We start from the raw sequence: 20,794 nt of genomic DNA, 5'->3' as shown, positions 1-20,794 counted from the left end.
TTCATTTCAGCACTGTAGCCAGGCTGACAAAGAGTCATAGCTCTGTTCAGCCTAGTATTCCCTCAACTCTCAGCAGCAATGACTTCATGAATTTCTTTACAAATAAAATAATAACTATTAGAGAAGAAATAGATCAGATCCTCCGTGAATACGGAATGGATTGTACAACAACTCTAGATCGTACTTAGACTGCTTCCTCCCCGTAGATCATTCTGAATTAATTTCAGTAATTAATTCCTCTAAACCATCAACATGTCTCTTAGATCCCATCCCGACTAGACTCCTCAAGGATGTCTTACCTTTGATCAGCACCTCCATGTTAGATCAGATCAATCCATCTTTACAAATAGGCTACGTACCACAGGCTTTTAAGGTTGCTGTAGTCAAGCCCCTGCTCAAAAAGCCTACTCTGGACTCATTGGTTTTAATGAATTTAGACCAATATCTAATCTGCCCTTTATCTCTAAAATGTTTGAAAAGGTAGTTTCTAAGCAATTGTACGACCACCTACGTAGCAATAACTTGTATGAAGATTTCCAGTCAGGATTTAGAGTACATCATAGTACAGAAACAGCACTGGTAAAGGTCACTAATGATCTTCTACTAGCATCAGACAATGGACTACTCTCTATACTCGTCTTGTTAGATCTTAGTGCTGCATTCGACACTATAGATCACAACATTTTATTACACAGACTGGAACATGTCATTGGAATCAAAGGAACAGCACTAGAGTGGTTTAAATCATATCTATCAGATAGACTTCAGTTTGTACACGTTAATGATGAGTCTTCCATGCACAGCAAAGTCAGCTATTGAGTTCCACAGGGATCTGTGCTTGGACCGATTCTTTTCACTTTATATATGTCCCCTTTAGGCAATATTATAAGGAAACACTCTATAAATTTCCATTGTTATGCAGATGATACCCAGCTATATTTATCTATGAAACAAGGAGAAACTAATCAATTAGTCAAACTTCAAGCTGCTTAAAAGACATAAAGACCTGGATGTCCTCCAATTTCCTTCTCCTAAATCCAAGACAGAGGTTATACTGTTTGGGCCTAAAAATCTACGAGACACTATTTCTAATCACGTTCTCACCATTGATGACTTAGTTCTGGCCTCAAGTAATACTGTAAGAAACCTCGGAGTTATCTTTGATCAGGATATCTCCTTCACTTCATACATCAAAGAAATCTCTAGAACTGCCTTTTTTCACCTAAGAAACATTGCTAAAATTAGGAGCATCCTGTCCCAAAGTGATGCTGACTGGACTATTGTAATTCATTATTAATAGTTTGTCCCAATAACTCATTAAAAAGCCTCCAGTTCATCCAAAATGCTGCAGCCAGAGTTCCGACTGGAATTAGCAAGAGAGATCATTGTCGCTCTCCATAAGGTCTCACAGACACAAGGTGTTCTTTACACACAGGCATTTATTAGACGCACTTTCAGCATGCCGTGAGAACTGAATAAAAGACACATACATACAAAAGACATTTCTTAAGTGATATAAAACACAAATAAATAGCACAATAAAATATAAAAAACACAAATTGCACTTAAACAATTACTTAAAGATATAAAATGACATATTCAGTATTACAAACTTTAACCGAAACATTCGGCGTCATGTTCACAGTTAGCAGCTTCAAATATAATACAAAACGCAAAAACCAAAACGTACCTCATTGGCCGCATAATCTCACAGGGAGGAAAATAAACTTAGAACCGAACTTTTCAACATCAAAATCTTCACAAAAAGTTGCGCAGTGCAGCGTGGCTCAGCATCCCATCTTCTAATTGACAAGTTAATTCACGTGCAGTAGACGGTGCACCACAACAATTAACCTGACGTTACCTAAACTGTTGAACATTGGTTCCGCCTCGGCAAACTGCTATACACGTGTTATAAAAACTTGATATTAATAATATATATGACTTTAAATTTCCTTCTTATATTCATACATTATATAAACATTCAACAAAACAATCACAGATACTTGAACAGGATAACTGATACTTGACAGCAGTTACACTCCCACCAAATCACTAGTGATTTCTAAAATACAATATACAAACTATCTTAACTTGACTAAAGAACACTTAAAAACGACAACTATATTACTCAGCTTCCAATAAGGTTACAGTCTTATGAATAGGCCTTTCCAAGTAAACAGGTTTAGTAAGACGCTTCCCTTGCTCATTCAGAGCTCTGTCACTAATCAACAACTGAAGCTTTCTCACACATCCATCTTTACCAGGATATACTTCAGTGACCTTAGCCAACTTCCATTCATTTCGTGCATTGTCATCTTGCACAAGCACTATGTCATTGATCTTTGCATTTCTACGACTTTTATGCCATTTTTGTCTCTGTTGCTGGTTCAAGAGATATTCTTTCTTCCATCTAGACCAAAATTCATTGGCCAAGTATTGCACTTTCCTCCATCTCTTGCAAAGATAAAGGTCTTCCCTTACAAACTCTCCAGGTGGTGGCAAGACAATAGAAGATTTCATGGTCAGAAGGTGGTTAGGTGTAAGAGGTTGTGGTCCTGCTGGATCATTGAGAAGGTGTGCCGTTAAAGGTCTGCTGTTTATGATTGCCATAACCTCATAAAGGTAAGTTCGCAATGACGAACTATCAAGTTTGCGAGATGACTGATCCAGAATGGACATCAACACATTTCTTACTGTCCTGATTTGTCTTTCCCAAGCTCCACCCATGTGGCTTGCGGACGGAGTGTTCATGACGAATTCACAGCCTAGTTGCTTAAGGCCGTCTTGGTCCATTTCTTGTACAGCTTCTAAGAACTGACGTCTTGCACCAACAAAGTTAGTACCCTGATCAGATCGAAGTTGTCGGACATTTCCTCTTAGAGCAATGAAAGCACGCAGAGCATTGATAAAAGCATCAGCTGTCATATCATCCAGCAACTCTATGTGCACTGCACGAGAACACAAGCAGGTGAATAACAGACCATATCGCTTCAACTCCTTTCTTCCCTCCTTGACATAGAATGGGCCGAAACAGTCCATACCACAATAAGTAAAAGGAGGAGTTGTCTCCATGCGTTCCAATGGTAAGTCTGCCATTTTTTGTGTTTCTGCAGGTCTTCTGAACTTTCTACACTTAACACACTCATGAATGCAGGATGATACCGCATGACTGCCACCAAGTATCCAAATACCATCGGATCGTAGTTCGTTAAGCGTTATGCCACGACCTTGGTGCTGAACTCGTTGATGATAATGTTCAATCAGCAATCTTGATATGTGACTGGTCTTTGGCAAAATCACCGGATGTTTGACGTGTGGGTGCAAAGCAGCATGCTCCAGACGACCCCCCACTCTGAGGATGTCTTTCTCATCCAAAAAGGGATTCAGTCTGTAAAGTTGGTACTTTTGTCACTACACTTCATCTCACCCTTACACTTCAAACTCCTGATTTCCTCAGAGAAGAATGCACTTTGTACAATGCCTATGATTGTAAGTTCCGCATCTTTCCTCTCTTCAAGACTTGTGGCTTCATTTGTTTTTGAAGTCAAGCCCTTAAGCTGTTTGACACGTCGTACGAGTCTGGCAATGGCTAATGACTAATCTTGTCCAGTTGGAAAACTTTAGAAAGCGATTATTCAATGAATCTTCACTTGTCAAGGTCTTGTGTACACACGTCTTGCGAACTTCTGGGTCTTCAACAGAAATATCTCCCACCTACATATCTCTGCTGGGAAGATCATCAAGCCAAAGAAAGGCTGGACCAGTAAACCAGTTGGATTCAGTAAGTTCCTTTGCTGTAAGACCTCTTGATGCATGGTCTGCAGGATTTTCTTCAGAGCTTACATGTCTCCATTGACTTGGATTTGTACTCTCTTTAATGCGCTGAATGCGGTTTGCCACAAACACATGGAATCTTTTCGCATCATTGTTGACATATCCTAGGACAACCTTAGAGTCTGTCCAAAAGAACTCTTGAGCCTCTATTTCTAGCTCCTTTCTGAGCAGATCACTTGTGCGAACAGCAACAACCGCTGCTGACAGCTCGAGTCTGGGTACTGTGGTAATCTTCAGGGGTGAAACCCTGGCCTTGCCCATGACTAAAGAACAGTGGATTTCTCCTGATGTGCTAACTGCTCTCAGGTAAGTGCATTCACCATACCCTGCACTACTCGCGTCAGAAAAATGATGCAACTCATACCTCTGGACTTCCTTCCAACTTTCTGGAATGTAACATCGCTGAATCTTGACATCAGCTAGGTTATGCAGATCCAAGAGCCAGGCTTCCCATTTTGGCCGAAGATCCTCAGAGAGTGGTTCATCCCATCCGATCTTGTCTTGACACATCTGTTGAAGTATCTTCTTCCCGATCAGAATGAAAGGTGCTACAAAGCCAAGTGGGTCATAAATTGAGGCCACTGTAGATAAAACTCCCCTCCTTGTTAGTGGGCGTTCATTCACAATCACTCTGAACTGAAACTGATCTGCAACAACACACCAGCTGACCCCTAGAGCTCTTTCAATCTGTGTCTCACATAAGGTCAAATCTTGGTTGCGTACCGTTTCTGCACAATCCTCCTTGGGAATTGACGCAAGCACTTTGTGGTGGTTGAAAATGAACTTGTGGATTCTTAGCTTTCCAGTGCTACAGAGCTCTCTTGCTTCGCTCACTAACTGAATCGCTTCCTCATCTGTTGAGACACTTATCAGACCATCGTCCACGTAAAAGTTCCTCTCAATCAGGCGGATGGATGCTTCGCTAAATCTACCCTGTCCTTGAGCAGCAATGAACCTCAACCCATAATTTGCACACCCCGGTGAAGAGGCTGCGCCAAACAGGTGAACTCTCATACGGTAGATTGAAGGTGAAGATTGGAAGTCTCCATTATCCCACCAAAGAAACCTCAAATAATCTTGATCATCTGGGCTTACATGAAACTGGTGGAACATGCATTCAATATCACACATTATTGCTACTGGCCCCTTGCGGAACCGACAGAGCACACCTACCAAAGTACTTGTCAGCTCTGGCCCTGTAAGCAAATGATCATTCAATGACACTCCTTCAAACTTCGCTGAACAATCAAACACAACCCGTATCTTCCCAGGTTTCTGTGGATGATATACCCCGTGGTGAGGAATGTACCAAGCAGGAGTCTTCCTGATCTCCTCTTCTGGAACTTTCTCTGCTTCTCTGCGAGTTATTATTCCATTCATGAAGGTTACATAGTCATTGTGATATTGTTTGTCTTTCTCAAATCTTTTTCTCAAACACATGAGACGGTGATGAGCACACTTCAGATTATCTGGAAGGCATGGTTTATTTCCTTTAAATGGCAATGGCATCTCACAGTGGTTATCTGCATTGATTCTCGTCCCTTTCTCCATTATCGATAGGAAACGTAGATCTTCTTGTGAAAGGTGAGCATCCTCTACATTCCTTTCAATGAAGTCAGACTCAAGTGCTCTTATCACTTGTGGTGGTGTGACCACTTCTTTGACTTGTGTGCGGCACATATATCGCACTTCATTTGTGAGATGAGTAGATGACAACAACTGAGGTGTCACCTGCTTCACAACAATCCTGTGGCTGCCTCCAATTGCATCACCATAATCAATACAAGGATTGACATGACCGATTATGCTCCAGCCAAGGTCTGTTCTTTGAGCAAATGGTTCGTTGTCCTTACCTGCAACAACTTCTCTGGGTAGCAAGGCTTGTGAACAGTCATATCCTATAAGCAGGCCAACATCACAGTCTATTAACGGAGCCATCTCTTCAGCAAGGTGCTCCAAGTGAGGCCATGCTCTCGCTGTCTTTTGCGTAGGAATGTGACTTAGAATGACTGGAATAAACTCTCTGGAATAAGTTGTTGGAAGAGGAATTTTCTTTGAGGAATAGAACCCTCTCACTTGTAGTCCCTTTAACCTTTGACTTGGAATGACTGTACTTCTGGATGATAATGTGGAGATTTTCAACTGCACAGGCTCTTTTGGTGCATTGAGCGTTTCTGCCTTTTCTTGTAATATGAACGTTGTGTCACTTTGATTATCCAACAGAGCATATACAAGGAGTTCATTCTCTGGGTTACTTGTGGTGGAAAGCCACACCGGGACAACTGTGGACGTGTATGTACCGTTCAAATCTTGGACAACTCTATTAGATGTTACTTCATTTGATGCTTCGTTGCTTGGTTGAGACTGCATTGCTTCCACTGACCTTTCCTTTTCCTTCACATGATTCCTGCTGTCTGTTCGTTTCACTATCTGCTGTTCCTTCCTGACATCCCTTGTGGTTCTGTCTTCATGTAAGCATGTTGGATGCTTCCCCTTACATGTGTCGCAGATGCTCCTCTTCTCACAGTTCTTTGACTGGTGTCCTGGTTTCAAGCATCCAAAGCACAATTTGCTATTCTGTGCAAACTTGATTCGTTCTGTAATCGACTTGTCCATGAACTTCCAACATGTGTGAATGCTATGTGATGGCTTCTCACAAAAAGTACACCTTTTCACATCTAGGTTTTCTACTGAGCTGTTTACCAATACACGTGCACCAACACTACGAGTTTTTGCTACCTTTGGTCTTTCCCCATCACTAGACTTAAGTGCATGAAGTGAGGTTACTGGGTTGCAAGCTATCTTAGCTTCAAATGTAAGAAAGTCAACAAACTGCACAAAACTTGGAAACATGTGGCTTGCTTCTTCAATCTCAACAGCCTTCCTATTCCATCTGGCTACCAACCAATCAGGAAGTTTTGCAAGGATTCTTTGGTTTTCACCACAGTCGTTCAGGATTTCAAGACCTTTGATCTGTGTCATTGCTGTGCAACAGCCACGAAGAAAGTCAACAAACTCTCTAAGTTCAAAACAATCTTTAGGTCCAATTTTTGGCCATGAAGATAGCTTATCCCTAAAGGCCTTTGCAATCACAAAGGAGCTTCCATACCGTTCTTCCAGAATATTCCACGCAGCATGGTAGGCTGTGTTGGTACCTAACAGAAAATAACTCTCAATAGCTTTCTTTGCAGGACCCCCTACATACTTGTGAAGGTAGTAGACTTTCTCACTCGCTGGAATGTTCTTCTTGTCTATCAACATCTGAAAAGACATTTTCCAGTCTGTGTATCTTAGTGGATCTCCACTGAAAACAGCTGGTTCTGGTACTGGGAGACGACTTACATTGATAGACTCTGCTATGGCTTCAGCAAGTGCTGTAGTGTTATCTTCCTTATGAACATTGGTAGAAGGCTCTTTCTTTATGGCAGGTTGAGGAATTATAGCAGGTTGAGCATGTGAGATATGCTTTGGCTTATATGCTGGAAGTCTACTTGGGATAGAAGCAGGTTTGACCTCTGCAAACTGAGAGTCATGAAGTAACTCTGTTATCTCTTCATCTGAGCTAACTCCTGTCTCATAAACTTGCAAACGTGCCCTAGCTGCATTGATTCTTTTGACTGTCTCTAAGTGCTCTATCTGCCTGCGCTTCTCTTCTAGTGTCTTTTTTCTTGCAGCATTTTCTGATTCTTGCACTGCAGTCCTCTGCCTGTCTTCCTCTTCAAGAATGTCAAGGCTTTGTTTCTCACATTCTATTTCTTGTAGGACCTTTAGAGCCTCTTGGGTGGCAGCTAACTCTGCTGCTGCCTCTTGTTTAACTACAGAAGACAGGTTAGAGTGTGTGGATCTTATACTACCATATCTTATGGACCTTGAATCTTTAGAGCTTGACCTGGACCTATGGGAAACTGCAGATGAAAACACTGAGCCAGTGTCTGCCCAGTGAACTTGTTCCTGAGAACCTTCCTTTCCTTCAAGGCAGTTCCATGCATAGTCCAACAGTTGCCTTGAGACAGCATCACAGGTGTCTACTCTACGTCGTGTCTCCCCATCAGGGACACTTAGATGTCGTAGGTCGTAATAAGCATGTTTCACATCAGTTGAAGCACACTGAATCTTAGTTCTGAGGTTAAGTAGAACATCAACAGAAGAAGAACTATCAAGCTCCTTCTTAGCCTGCTTGGCAAGAGCTTTCCATCTGTCATATGTAATGACAAAGCGATGCTTAAGTCCTTTGATTTTGCTATCATGCAGTTCTTGACCCCTTTCAGTAAGAGTTCTGGTTCTCTGACTTCTTCTTAATTCCTGCATAGCAACAGCTGTAGTTTCTATTCCTACATCAATCTTCTCTGATGGATGAACAGAGTCTTTAATCTGCTGCTGTGTCCCTTCAGCACAACTGTCTCTGTCTGAGTCTGCTTTCTTAGCTTCATGCTCATGCTCAGCCATTCTAGTGTTGTTTGAATACACCTTAATATTTCTCTCTTGAGTTAATTACTTAACTTACCATTACAAGGGTAACTGAATAAACTACATTATGCTGCATCAAAACCTTAAGATAATCTAAGCAGTAACAACACTGTAATAATATAAATGAACTTGTTTCAACTGGAAATGGATGAACAGACACACAACTTAACACTTAACTAAATGAACAATCTCTATACGTATACTGTTCTTCTTCTTACTTGGGACTTATGTAAACTTAAACATGCACATAACACTAGACCTCTTATAGGAAGTAGAGTCCTTTAACCACTTGTAAACATTTAACTTGTTTTAAATGTTTCTTATTGGCTTGACTCTCTTTCTCCCACTTGTTCAGGTAATCAGTGTTTGCACAGTCTTATCTGCTCGATGCTAGCGTGCGTCGTAGCTTGCTTGCAGCTTCATCTGCAGCCGGCGTTTATCGTCTGCATCCCTCGTGTCGAGCAGTCTGAGTTCTCACTGTCGCTCCCCGTAAGGTCTCACGGACACAAGGTGTTCTTTACACACAGGCATTTATTAGACGCACTTTCAGCATGCCGTGAGAACTGAATAAAAGACACATACATACAAAAGACATTTCTTAAGTGATATAAAACACAAATAAATAGCACAATAAAATATAAAAAACACAAATTGCTCTTAAACAATTACTTAAGATATGAAATGACATATTCAGTATTACAAACTTTAACCGAAACATTTGGTGTCATGTTAACAGTTAGCAGCTTCAAATATGATACAAAACACAAAACAAAACGTACCTCATTGGCCGCATTATCTCACAGGGAGGAAAATAAACTTGGAACCGAACTTTTCAACATCAAAATCTTCACAAAAAGGTTGCGCAGTGCAGCGTGGCTCAGCACCCCATCTTCTAATTAAGAAGTTAATCCACGTGCAGTAGATGGTGCACCACAACAATTAACCTGACGTTACCTAAACTGTTGAACATTGGTTCCGCCTCGGCAAACTGCTATACACGTGTTATAAAAACTTGATATTAACAATATATATGACTTTAAATTTCCTTCTTATATTCATACATTATATAAACATTCAACAAAACAATCACAGATACTTGAACAGGATAACTGATACTTGACAGCAGTTAAAATCATATTTCTCCTACGTTAGCTTCTCTCCATTGGCTCCCTGTTAAATCCAGAATTGAATTTAAAATTCTTCTCCTCACTTATAAATCCCTTAATAATCATGCTCCATCTTATCTTAAAGACCTCATAGTTCCTTATCTTCCAAGCAGAACTCTCCGTTCTCAGACTGCAGGTTTACTTGTGGTTCCTAGAGTTTCCAAATGTAGAATGGGAGGCAGAGCCTTTAGCTACCAAGCCCCTCTCCTGTGGAACCAGATCCCAGTTCAGGTTTGGGAGGCAGACACCCTCTCTACATTTAAGACTAGACTTAAAACTTTCCTTTTTATAAATCTTATAGTTAGAGATGGATCAGGTGACTCTGAACCATCTCTTAGTTATGCTGATATAGATTAGTCTGCTGGGGGACCTCTACTGATAAACTGAGCTCCTCTCCTCTCTCCTTTCTCCTGTATCAATTCAAATGCCACCATTTAATGTCATTAACTTTGTGTCTTCTCTCTCCTGTAGTTGTGTTTCCTCCTCTCTGTCTCCCTCTCTCTGTACTTTTCTGCAGGTATCCTCACCCTGGAGCTGTACATCTCCAGAATCCAGTTCATCTGCCCAATGTTCTTGTTGCTTGTTCTTGTTTTTGTTGCCTGCTGTTCTTTTCTCTCTTCTCTTTCCACTCACCCCAACCGGTCGAGGCAGATGGCCGGCCACTATGAGCCTGGTTCTGCTGGAGGTTTCTTCCTCTAAAGGGAGTTTTTCCTCTCCACTGTTGCCTAAAGCTTGATCAAATGGGATTGTTGGGTTTTCTCTATAATATTTTGTATAAATATTTTCTGTAAGGTCTGTAAGATAACTTCTGTTTTAACTACTTCTGAATTGAATTGAACTGAATCTTGATGAACAGGAGAACGTTCCTCATCCACTGTCTTCTTACTGATTCTCTATCTGCTTCCAACATTTCAGCTGCTCACAGTTCATCTGTTTTCAGCTTCAAACTACTTTTCATTTGTCACTTGTTGATTTGTATCAGGATGCAGCAGCAGAGACCAGACTCTCCTGAACCCAGCTGGGTCTCCATGAAGAGTGACCAGTCTATGGATCATCCTATTGTCTTTAATGTTTAACAGCCCGATGATAGAAGGTAAGAGTTTCAAACCAAACTTTACTTTCAGATTCTCCTGAAAACAGAAATCAAGTCTTATTCCAGATCTGTTGAACCAGAATAAAAATCTCTCCAGTATAAAATACAATCTAACCTTAAAGGACCAGTTCACATTTCTTCAAGTGTGTCTTCAAACAGCAGTCAGGTGTCCATGGGATCACTGAACCAGGTTTTAATATGTGGGATCATTCCTACTGTTCATACAGGACACAGAGAGATCTCTTCTTAAAGACCTTTCAGTGGAAGTGATGGAGCCAAAATCCACAGCCTGTTCCAAATGGATTCTAATGTGTAGCTAAGGTTCATATGAGGCTTCAACAGTTGGACTTTCTTAAATCCAGTGGAGATCTTCCACAGTTCAAGTCTTTCAGTGTCCAGTTCCCTCTCTGTGTTCCTCTGTGTTCTGACTGTCATGGTGATGTTGGACTTTAAATGATTTCTCTGAACAGCTTCACAGATCTATGAATCAACCTGATCTTGTTGATTTAGAGCAGACAGTGGATCAGGAAGTAGCTGCAGCTTTGGAGCCCAGAGAGCACATTAGTCTTTGACTTAGCTTCTTTAATGTCTGATTACCACGTAGCACTGTAAATAGTTTTCTATCATTTTCACGTCTTCTGTCTGTCTTTACTGTAGGACAGTAAATAATTTGTAACCTTATCTAATAAAAATACCCAGGTTTCCAGACAGTGGACTGGTTTTTGATAAGGTCCAACATCTAGATGAAGGAACAAGCTGTGTGTTGATCACTGTAGCTAACGTTAGTCCTGCTGAGCTCAGACCATGTCCCAGAGACGTCACCGTGCAAAATCCATCTACCCTCAGTGGAGGGGGGGGGCTGCTCACAGTTCATCATGTTTAATGTGACAGTCAGACAGAAGTAGATTTTACACAATGAGAAATTTCCTAATGATGAGAGGATGTTTTCTAATATTATGTGGTACTTACAAGTAAAAATACTTCTATTATATAACATTAATAAATAATAATTATTGATGGATTATTGTGTTCATCACTTTAATGTCACAGCAGTAGGGATAGAGCTGATTTGAACCTTTTTCTGATGATTTCAGATCATATTTTTTTTATTTAATTCTAATGTGAATTTCTTTTTGTGCTGCTGAGTAGTTTGTCAGTAAAGTCTGATTTTACTGTGTGGAGCTGTAACAGATTGTAGTTCATCTGTGATCTGTTCCGATCTCCCTCCACAGTTTATCTTTCACATGAACAATAGATGAATGCACATGACTTAATTCAGTAACATACATTAACTAACAGGTGAGTGAAGTTAACTAAAGCATCATGTTGATGTTTGATCATTCCTTTATCTTCATGTAGACATTTTTTAACTTGTAAAGTTCAGGTTACACTTTATAAACAAGAGCTGAATAACCACTACAATAAGGGTCACAGACAGTCTTAATAAATGATACCTATGTTGAAGTAATGCTTATTTAGCACTTGTGGCCGTAGATATTAAGGTGTTACTGAAGAGGTTCCACTTTATCAGGATGCAGCAGCAGAGACCAGAGTCTCCTGAACCCAGCTAGTTCTCCATGAAGAACCAGGTCTAAGACTGGTTCTGGGTGGTCAGGATGAGCTTCCAGATGACTGGGAAACTACAGCAGAGATTATCAGGGAAACAGGTAGGAAGGTGCTAGGTGTGTCATCTGGAAAGAGGAAAGACGGTAAAGACACTGGGTGGTGGAATGAGGCAGTACAGGAATGCGTCCAGAGGAAGAGGTTGGCTAGAAGGAAGTGGGATGTAGAAAGGACTGAGGAAAGTAGACAGGAGTACAACAGAGACGACATTTGTCTGACAGGACGACACTCTCAGTACTACACTGAACACAGAGATACTGAAGAACCAGACCAGAACCTAAACCCAGGATAAAGAGGTTCAGTGAATGTGGTGTTGAAGGTGTGGAGGTGGATCAGTTTGTCAGAGGAGACTCTGTAGAAGGACAGCGTCCCAGCAGGACAGTCCACATACACTGATACTCTGTTAGAGACAGAGGAGGAGATGGATGTTCTTCTGCCATTGTGAAGAACCGAGTAACCACCATCAGAGCAAAACAGACTCCAGGACTGATTATTCTCTCCAAACAAACAGTCTTTACTGTCTCCTTTCCTTTTGATTCCTCTGTAACTCACTGATATAAAAACGTATCCACTCCACTCGACCTCCCAGTAACAGCGACCAGTCAGACCATTACTACACAGCAGCTGAGACCAATGGTCAAATCTGTCTGGATGATCAGGATATGACTGATCCTCCTCCTTCTCACGTGTCACCTTCCTGTTGTTGTCAGACAGTCGTAGTTTTCTGTTCACTGTGTTTGTGTCGATGGTGAGTTGACAGAAATCTGATGGAGAGAACAAGACACAATCCAGCTGCAGTTATTAATCTATCATCAGTTTGATGAGGACTCATGACATCAGGGATTTGAATGAGTGATGTGACAGTTTGAAGATGGTTGAATGTTGCTGCTTTGTTTTCATCAGTCTCATTAAAAACACACTTACACTTCCTCAGACCTGGTCTCAACCATCGGACTCCACCAGGCTCCACCCTGAAAGGAGGAGGGGGGTCAGAGCAGCACATTCTCTTTCAGCATGCACACATGGACATTACATGGCTCTCACATAGAAAAGAAGCATGTGGACACAGAGATTCTGAGTTGTCATGTACCACACGTTATGTGTACAGCTCTCCCCAGGTGACGAATAAAATGACAATGACAAACAGACTTTTCCCTCATCATTCCTTTTTTGGGATGAGGATCAGCACGAATTTCAAAATTTCCTCCACACTGTTTCAATTTTATTTACAGGAGCTCCTCTCTTTTCTTTTCTGAATGTAAAGTGCTTCAGTTGATTTCAAGATTTGTCATCAGCTGAGAGGAAATGTTTCCAGCACAAAACTACTTTCTGCTACAGTGTTCATCAACACGACAGTAAGACACAAACTGATGCTGACACATTTTTCTGCCTTTCATGACAAAGAGGTTTGTTTTACTCATCTAAACAAACAGAGTCATTAATCATTAACATCCCTACTTCATCCCTCCATCAGACATTGTCTGTGGTTGCAGCAGGCCTCTCCATACCTGAGAGTGTCCAGTCTCCAGTGTGAATCCTTTAGTACAGAAGACAGTAGCTTCACTCCTGAGTCTCCTGGATGATTGTAGCTCAGGTCCAGCTCTCTCAGATGGGAGGGGTTGGAGCTCAGAGCTGATGCCAGAGAAGCACAGCCTTCCTCTGTGATCAGACAGCCTGACAGTCTGCAGACACACAAAACAACACACAGGAGACACAGGTGAAGTCGTTTTTTGTACAAACCAATATCATATACTCCTATTATTAGTATTAGAAGCAAATCCAGCCACATACAGAGAAAATAAATCTGAAATTCATTTTCCTGTTTTGAATCAAATGTTATTGAAATGTGATCTGCTCAGCTTATCATGTGAGAAGCATCCACAGGTGTATTGCACAAAAACAGAATTAAGAAATCCAGGATAACTTAAACATCTTTGCTTGACCTATTTTGAATTAAATAAGTGTTCCAGTGTTCCAGAGAAATTGTTTTAATCCACAAAGTTACTGACAATATGCCATAAAAAGTTGTAGGATTAAGACTTTAAATGTGATCATGGGCAGTGCTTATGTTCACAGGGAAATTCACAATTAACATTTTGTAGATTTAAGATTAATGAAATAAAACATTGATGACAGATTACCATTTTTTTTTTTTTAATGAGGTTAGAAATATTCTAAAATAAAAATTCTGGTAGTTTATTTTTTGGAATTTGAGGAAGATCAGGTCACTTATGAACAAAATGTGAAAACTACCTTCAACAACAACATTAACAAGAAAAGATGGAATCCTCACAGAGAAGTCTCTGAGTGTAGAGAAACATGCTGCATCAAAATGTCCTTAAGTTACTGAATCCTGACCTGAGAGTTTCCAGTTTACAGTGTGGATCCTCCAGTCCAGCAGACAGAAGCTTCACTCCTGAATCTTTCAGGTTGTTGTTACTCAGGTCCAGTTCTCTCAGACTAGAGGACTGGGAGCTGAGAACTGAGGACAGAGCTTCATAGCTTCTCTCTAAAAGGTTACAGCCACTCAGTCTGAAAAACAGTGATGAATAAGATGGCAACATTTGAGATACACTATAATAGCCTTTCGTATTGACTATGAACCATAAAGACACAACACAATGAAACATAATGAAATAAAAGTAAAGTTATTTTTTTATAGTAAAAATAATGATGAAAAACTTCAGCAATTTAAAACTTGTGACATTAGAAAGTTTAATCTGCTTTGGTCTCTCTCATCTCAGCAGTTTTGAATGTTTTAAGTAGCTTCAGTTAATTATATCGGAAACTTGACCTGACCTGAGAGTTTCCAGTTTACAGTGTGGATTCTCCAGTCCAGCAGACAGAATCTTCACTCCTGAATCCTGCAGGTCGTTGTTACTCAGGTCCAGTTCTCTCAGACTAGAGGACTGGGAGCTGAGAACTGAGGACAGATCTTTACAGCTTCTCTCTGAGAGGTTACAGCCACTCAGTCTGAAAAACAGTGATGCATAAGATGACAACATTTGTGTCAAACTGTTATGACCTTTGATATTGACTTTGAATGAACAGGGTACAACACAATTAAAAAAGTAGATAGGAAAGTACAGTCATTTTTGTATATTGTAAAAATACTGATAAGAAACTTCTGCAATTTAAAACTTGTGACATTAGAAAGTTTAATCTGCTTTGGTCTCTCATCTCAGCAGTTTTGAATGTTTTAAGTAGCTTCAGTTAATTAAATCAGAAACTTGACCTGACCTGAGAGTTTCCAGTTTACAGAGTGGATTCTCCAGTCCAGCAGTCAGAAGTCTCACTCCTAAATCATGAAGGTTGTTGTTATTCAGGTCCAGTTCTCTCAGACTAGAGGATTGGGAGCTGAGAACTGAGGACAGAGCTTCACAGCTTCTCTCTGAGAGGTTACAGCCACTCAGTCTGAAAAACAGTGATGTATAACATGATAACATTTGTTTTAAGATAAAATGAAATAAAGCGCCTATAAAATGTATTCACTCCCTTGGATGTTTCATCCTTTATTCTACTCTTTCGGCTTTTCCCCCCGGGGGTCGCCACAGCGAATCATCCTTTTCCACCTCACTCTCTCATGAGCATCTTCTACCCTAACATTAGCCAACCTCATGTCCTCTGTTAAGACATCCATATATCTCCTCCTTGGTCGCCCTCTTGACCTCCTGCCTGGCAGCTCCATCTCCAACATCCTTCTACCAATATACTCACTATCCCTCCTCTGAACATGTCCAAACCATCTCAGTCTGGCCTCTCTGACTTTGTCGCTAACACAGGCAACATGAGCCGTCCCTCTGATGTACTTGTTCCTTATCCTGTCTAACCTGGTCACTCCTAAGGAGAACCTCAACATCTTCATCTCTGCTACCTCCATCTCAGCCTCTTGTCTCTTTCTCACTGCTACCGTCTCTAACCCATAGAGCAGAGCTGGTCTCACCACTGTCTTGTAGACCTTTCCTTTGAGTCTTGCTGACACTCTTCTGTCACACAACACTCCTAAAACTTTCCTCCACCCGCTCCAACCTGCCTGCACTCTCCTCTTCACCTCTTTTCCACACTCCCCATCACACTGAACTGTTGACCCCAAGTACTTAAACTCCTGCACCTTCTTCACCTCAGCCCCCTGTAACCTAACGCTTCTACCTTGATCCCTCTCGTTCAGACACATGTATTCTGTCTTACTACGACTGACCTTCATACCTCTTCTTTCCAGAGCAAACCTGTTCCTCCACCTGCTCTCTACTCTCACTGCAAATCACAATGTCATCCGCAAACATCATTGTCCAGGGAGATTCCTGTCTGACCTCATCTGTCAGCCTGTCCATCAGCATAGCAAACAAGAAGGGACTCAAAGCTGATCCTTGGTGTAGTCCCACCTCCACCTTGAACTCCTCTGTCTGACCTACAGCACATCTCACCACCGTCATACTTCTCTCATACATGTCCTGAACTACTCTGACGTACTTCTCTGCCACTCCCGACGACCTCATACAGCACCACAGCTCCTCCCTTGGCACCCTGTCATACGCCTTCTCTAAATCTACAAAGACACAATGCAGCTCCTTCTGACCATCTCTGTACTTTTCCATCAACATTCTCAAAGCAAAAACAGCATCAGTGGTGCTCTTACGGGGCATGAAACCATACTGCTGCTCACAAATCTCCACCTTCTTCCTAAGCCTGGCTTCCACTACTCTTTCCCACAGCTTCATTGTGTGGCTCATCAACTTTATTCCTCTATAGTTGCTGCAGTTCTGCGTGTCACCCTTGTTCTTAAAGATCGGAACCAGAACGCTTCTCCTTCATTCAATTCAATTCAATTCAATTTTATTTGTAGAGCGCTTTTTACAATTGACATTGTCACAAAGCAGCTTTACACAACCAAAGAACAGTACATGAACAGTGTATGTGTATGAGTCATAATAATGTGATTGTCCCTGATGAGCAAGCCGAGGGCGACAGTGGCAAGGAAAAACTCCCTGAGAAGGCAACAGGAAGAAACCTTGAGAGGAACCAGACTCAACAGGGAACCCATCCTCATATGGGTGATTACATGCTGTGTAGGCAGCAGTCCAGTATAACAGTTAAAGTCTTTTAAGTTAATATGGAGTCCAGTTAGTTATTGCAGGCAGACTAGTTCCATTCTTGGACTATCGAGCGTTGAGTCGAGAGCTCCAAGAAACAGCTTCCGACGTCCGCCGAGGCCTGGACCGACATCATAGTAGCTTGTGACCAATCCAGTCTCCAAACGCATCCCAAAGGGCAAACGGTGGATCCAGGCGACGAGATCTCCAGCCAGAAGTTGGGCATCAGGACGAGTCAGACAGGTCCAGAGGGCAAAGGGTGGAATGACGTGTAGCTCGACAGAGAGACAGGAAGAGGGAAAAGAGAGAGGGAGAGGGACAGAGAGAGAAGAGGAGAGATTGCAGTTAGTTGTATTCACAGTCAGATAAAGTTTGAGGTGAATGTATATTTAGTGTAGTGCAGCAGGGACTCCGGCAGGACTAATTATGACAGCCTAACTAAACGGGTGGGCCAGAAGGAAACACAGACATGAGGGCGCACTGGGATGTAGAGCAACCAAACACTTCACCATCAACAAACCCGAGTGATCAGTGAGAGTTGGGAAGACAGCATCTAAACATACCAGTTCACCATAATGCTCTACGTCCATGAGTCCTTCCCAGATCTATTTACTCAAATGCTTGACTAAATAGGTAGGTTTTCAGCCTAGACTTAAACACTGAGACTGTGTCTGAGTCCCGAACGCTATTTGGAAGGCTATTCCATAACTTTGGGGCTTTGTAAGAAAAGGCTCTGCCCCCAGCTGTAGTTTTTATGATACGAGGTACTGACAAGCAGCCAGCATCCTTTGAGCGAAGTAGGCGTGGTGGATCATAAGACACTAGCAGTTCACTTAGATAATGCGGCGCAAGACCATTTAATGCTTTAAATGTCAAAAGTAGTATTTTAAAATCAATGCGAAATTTCACGGGGAGCCAATGAAGTGTAGATAAGATAGGCGTGATGTGATCGTATCTTCTGGTTCGAGTGAGGACTCTCGCTGCTGCATTCTGAACTAACTGAAGCTTGTTTATGCACCTGGTTGAACAGCCAGACAGTAAGGCATTACAGTAGTCCAACCTAGAGGTGATGAAAGCATGGACTAATTTTTCTGCATCATTTAGTGACAAAATATTCCTTATCTTGGCAATATTTCTGAGGTGAAAGAAAGCTGTCCTGGTGACATTATCTACATGAGCTTCAAATGAAAGACTGGAATCTAGAATCACACCAAGGTCTTTGACTGTTGCACTAGATGTAACAGAAAGGCCATCTAGAGTTACGGTGTGGTCTAACATCTTGCTTCTAGCTGCAGATGATCCTATAACTAGTACTTCTGTCTTATCAGGATTTAGCAGAAGGAAGTTAATTAGCATCCAGTCTCGTATATCCTTTACACATTGCTCAACTTTATTAAGCAGTTTGATCTCATCTGGTTTTGATGAAACATATAACTGTGTGTCGTCAGCATAACAATGAAAGTTAATACCATGTTTACGGATAATGTTGCCCAGAGGAAGCATGTAGAGGGAAAAAAGCAGGGGGCCTAAAACTGAACCCTGTGGAACACCAAACTCCACTGGAGAGCATGTGGAGTAATCGCCATTTAGATCTACATACTGATAACGATCAGTCAAATAGGACCTAAGCCAGGAGAGGGCCGTTCCCCTAATTCCAACAACATTCTCTGTGCTGTGATGAGGCCTAAATCCTGACTGATAGAGTTCATGTATGTTATTTCTATGAAGATACGAGGATAGCTGCCCAGCTACTATCTTTTCGAGAATCTTTGAGATAAAGGGGAGGTTTGATATCGGCCTGTAATTTGACAGCTGACAAGGGTCGAGATCAGGTTTCTTGATTAGCGGTTTAATAACTGCTAATTTAAAACACTTTGGGACATACCCACAGCTGAGTGAGGAATTTATGATTGTCAGCAGGGGTTCTATTATTTCTGGCACTATCTGTTTTAGAAAGTGTGTCGGTATAGGGTCTAATGTACAGGTTGAAGATTTTGCAGAAGAGATGAGTGAAATTAGTTCATTCTCTTCAAGAGGAGTAAAGTAATCTAGGTACTGATCTGCTGAGGTTAGCTCGTCACCTGCGTCAACTAAATTGTCTGGTTTTAAAGCTTGAATTTTCTGCCTTATATTTACAATTTTGTTATTGAAAAAGTTCATGAAGTCCTCACTACTGCACAACGTTGTTGTGGAGATATCTGCAGTAGTTTTCTTTCTAGTTAATTTGGCTACTGTATTAAATAAAAATCTAGGGTTGTTTTTGTTGTTTTCTATGAGAGTGGAGAGATACGTTGATCTAGCTGCACTAAGAGCTTTTTTATAGTTCAGGATGCTCTCCTTCCACGCTATCTGGAATACTAACAGTTTAGTTTGGCGCCATTTACGTTCTAACTTTCGAGTAGTCTGTTTTAAGACGCGCGTGTCATCGTTATACCAAGGAGCAAGTTTCTTATCTCTAATGACTTTTCTTTTAACTGGAGCTACTTTATCTAAGGTATAACGTAATGACGACTCGAGATATTCAGTCGCCTGGTCTAGTTCTGTGGTGTCAGACGGTGATCCAATCAAAGTTGATAACTCTGGAAGATTACTAATAAAGCTCTGTGCGGTAGTTGATGTAAATGTACGTTTAATGCGATAGCGCGGCGCTGAGTATACATTGTTAATATGACACACTGTAGTTGAAACAAGATAGTGGTCTGAGATAACTTCAGACAGTGGGAGCGTAAGTAAATTTCTTATACTTAAACCGAATGATATTATTAAATCTAAGGTGTGACCCGCTTTATAAGTGGGTCCTACTACACACTGATCTACTCCTAGCGAGTCCAGTATGGACATAAATGCTGTTCTCTATACTTGTTATGTTAGTATAAAGACATTCAAAAGCTTTAAATTTGTGTACATGTTTTTGTACGATAGTCAGATTATCATTATAAATAACTGCGACACCTCCTCCTCTACCAGACAGACGAGGCTGGTGAATGTAGCTGTATCCAGGAGGAGTTGCTTCATTTAAAGCTACATACTCGTCCTGTTTAATCCAGGTTTCTGTTAAGCAGAGTATATCAAACTCCTGATCTGTGATAGTTTCATTAACAGTAAGAGCTTTAGATGTAAGAGATCTAATATTTAACAGTCCTAACTTCAGATCAGAGGTGCTGGCTGCACAATCAGTGTGCTCTGAATTTGAGGTCTGTATGTTAATTAAATTATTAAAACATACTTTCTGGGTTTTTCTGACTTGTTGTTTAGCTCGAGGAACAGACACAGTCTCAATATGCTGAACCCTGAGTGACGACTCTGTGCAGCTAGCAGACACTTGGTTTAGCCTGTTTGTCTGCTCCCTGGCCTGGACTCTGGGTAGTCAGCGACTAGCTAGGCCTGATCTTAGACTATGAGCTATACTGCAAGAAATGAGAGCAGCACCTTCCCGAGTGGGATGGACACCGTCCCGCCCTAACAGGCCAGGTTTGCCCTCAAAGGTACTCCAATTATCTATGAAGCCCACGTTGTTT

At 41.3% G+C, this 20,794-nt stretch overlaps 4 protein-coding genes and 1 long non-coding RNA gene across 5 annotated transcripts in view; all 5 read right to left on the bottom strand.

Moving 5' to 3' along the window:
* The window catches only part of LOC113168720 (NLR family CARD domain-containing protein 3-like), a 434,580-nt gene that overhangs the window by 80,529 nt on the left and 333,257 nt on the right, over nt 1-20,794 (bottom strand). The gene's annotated exons all lie outside the window — the stretch shown is intronic.
* On the bottom strand, nt 1,420-3,307 carry LOC113168160. The gene is made up of 2 exons (XM_026369171.1): nt 1,691-3,307; nt 1,420-1,471 (listed from the first exon to the last, which is right to left on the bottom strand). The coding sequence occupies exon 1, from the start codon at nt 3,097-3,099 to the stop codon at nt 2,128-2,130; it is 972 nt and encodes a 323-aa protein (XP_026224956.1). The 5' UTR covers nt 3,100-3,307; the 3' UTR covers nt 1,420-1,471; nt 1,691-2,127.
* Nucleotides 3,385-7,023, bottom strand: LOC113168143. Its single transcript, XM_026369147.1, has one exon. It carries the CDS (start codon nt 6,817-6,819, stop codon nt 3,718-3,720), a length of 3,102 nt encoding a protein of 1,033 aa, XP_026224932.1. The 5' UTR covers nt 6,820-7,023; the 3' UTR covers nt 3,385-3,717.
* Nucleotides 8,818-9,432, bottom strand: LOC113168197. The gene is made up of 2 exons (XR_003299374.1): nt 9,084-9,432; nt 8,818-8,867 (listed from the first exon to the last, which is right to left on the bottom strand). It is a non-coding gene; the product is annotated as an uncharacterized LOC113168197 (long non-coding RNA).
* Nucleotides 10,229-20,794, bottom strand: part of LOC113168719 (NACHT, LRR and PYD domains-containing protein 3-like) — a 174,448-nt gene continuing 163,882 nt past the window's right edge. Inside the window, exon 16 of the mRNA XM_033326634.1 lies at nt 10,229-12,950. Within this exon, the coding sequence (XP_033182525.1) occupies nt 12,424-12,950 (527 nt within the window). The 3' untranslated portion in view covers nt 10,229-12,423. The remainder of the gene's footprint in view (nt 12,951-20,794) is intronic.

The sequence above is a fragment of the Anabas testudineus genome, chromosome 18, assembly GCF_900324465.2.
Source record: "Anabas testudineus chromosome 18, fAnaTes1.2, whole genome shotgun sequence".
Classification (NCBI taxonomy): domain Eukaryota; kingdom Metazoa; phylum Chordata; class Actinopteri; order Anabantiformes; family Anabantidae; genus Anabas; species Anabas testudineus.
Note: the sequence above shows the minus strand (reverse complement) of the source record. Positions and strands in the feature narration are given on the sequence as shown.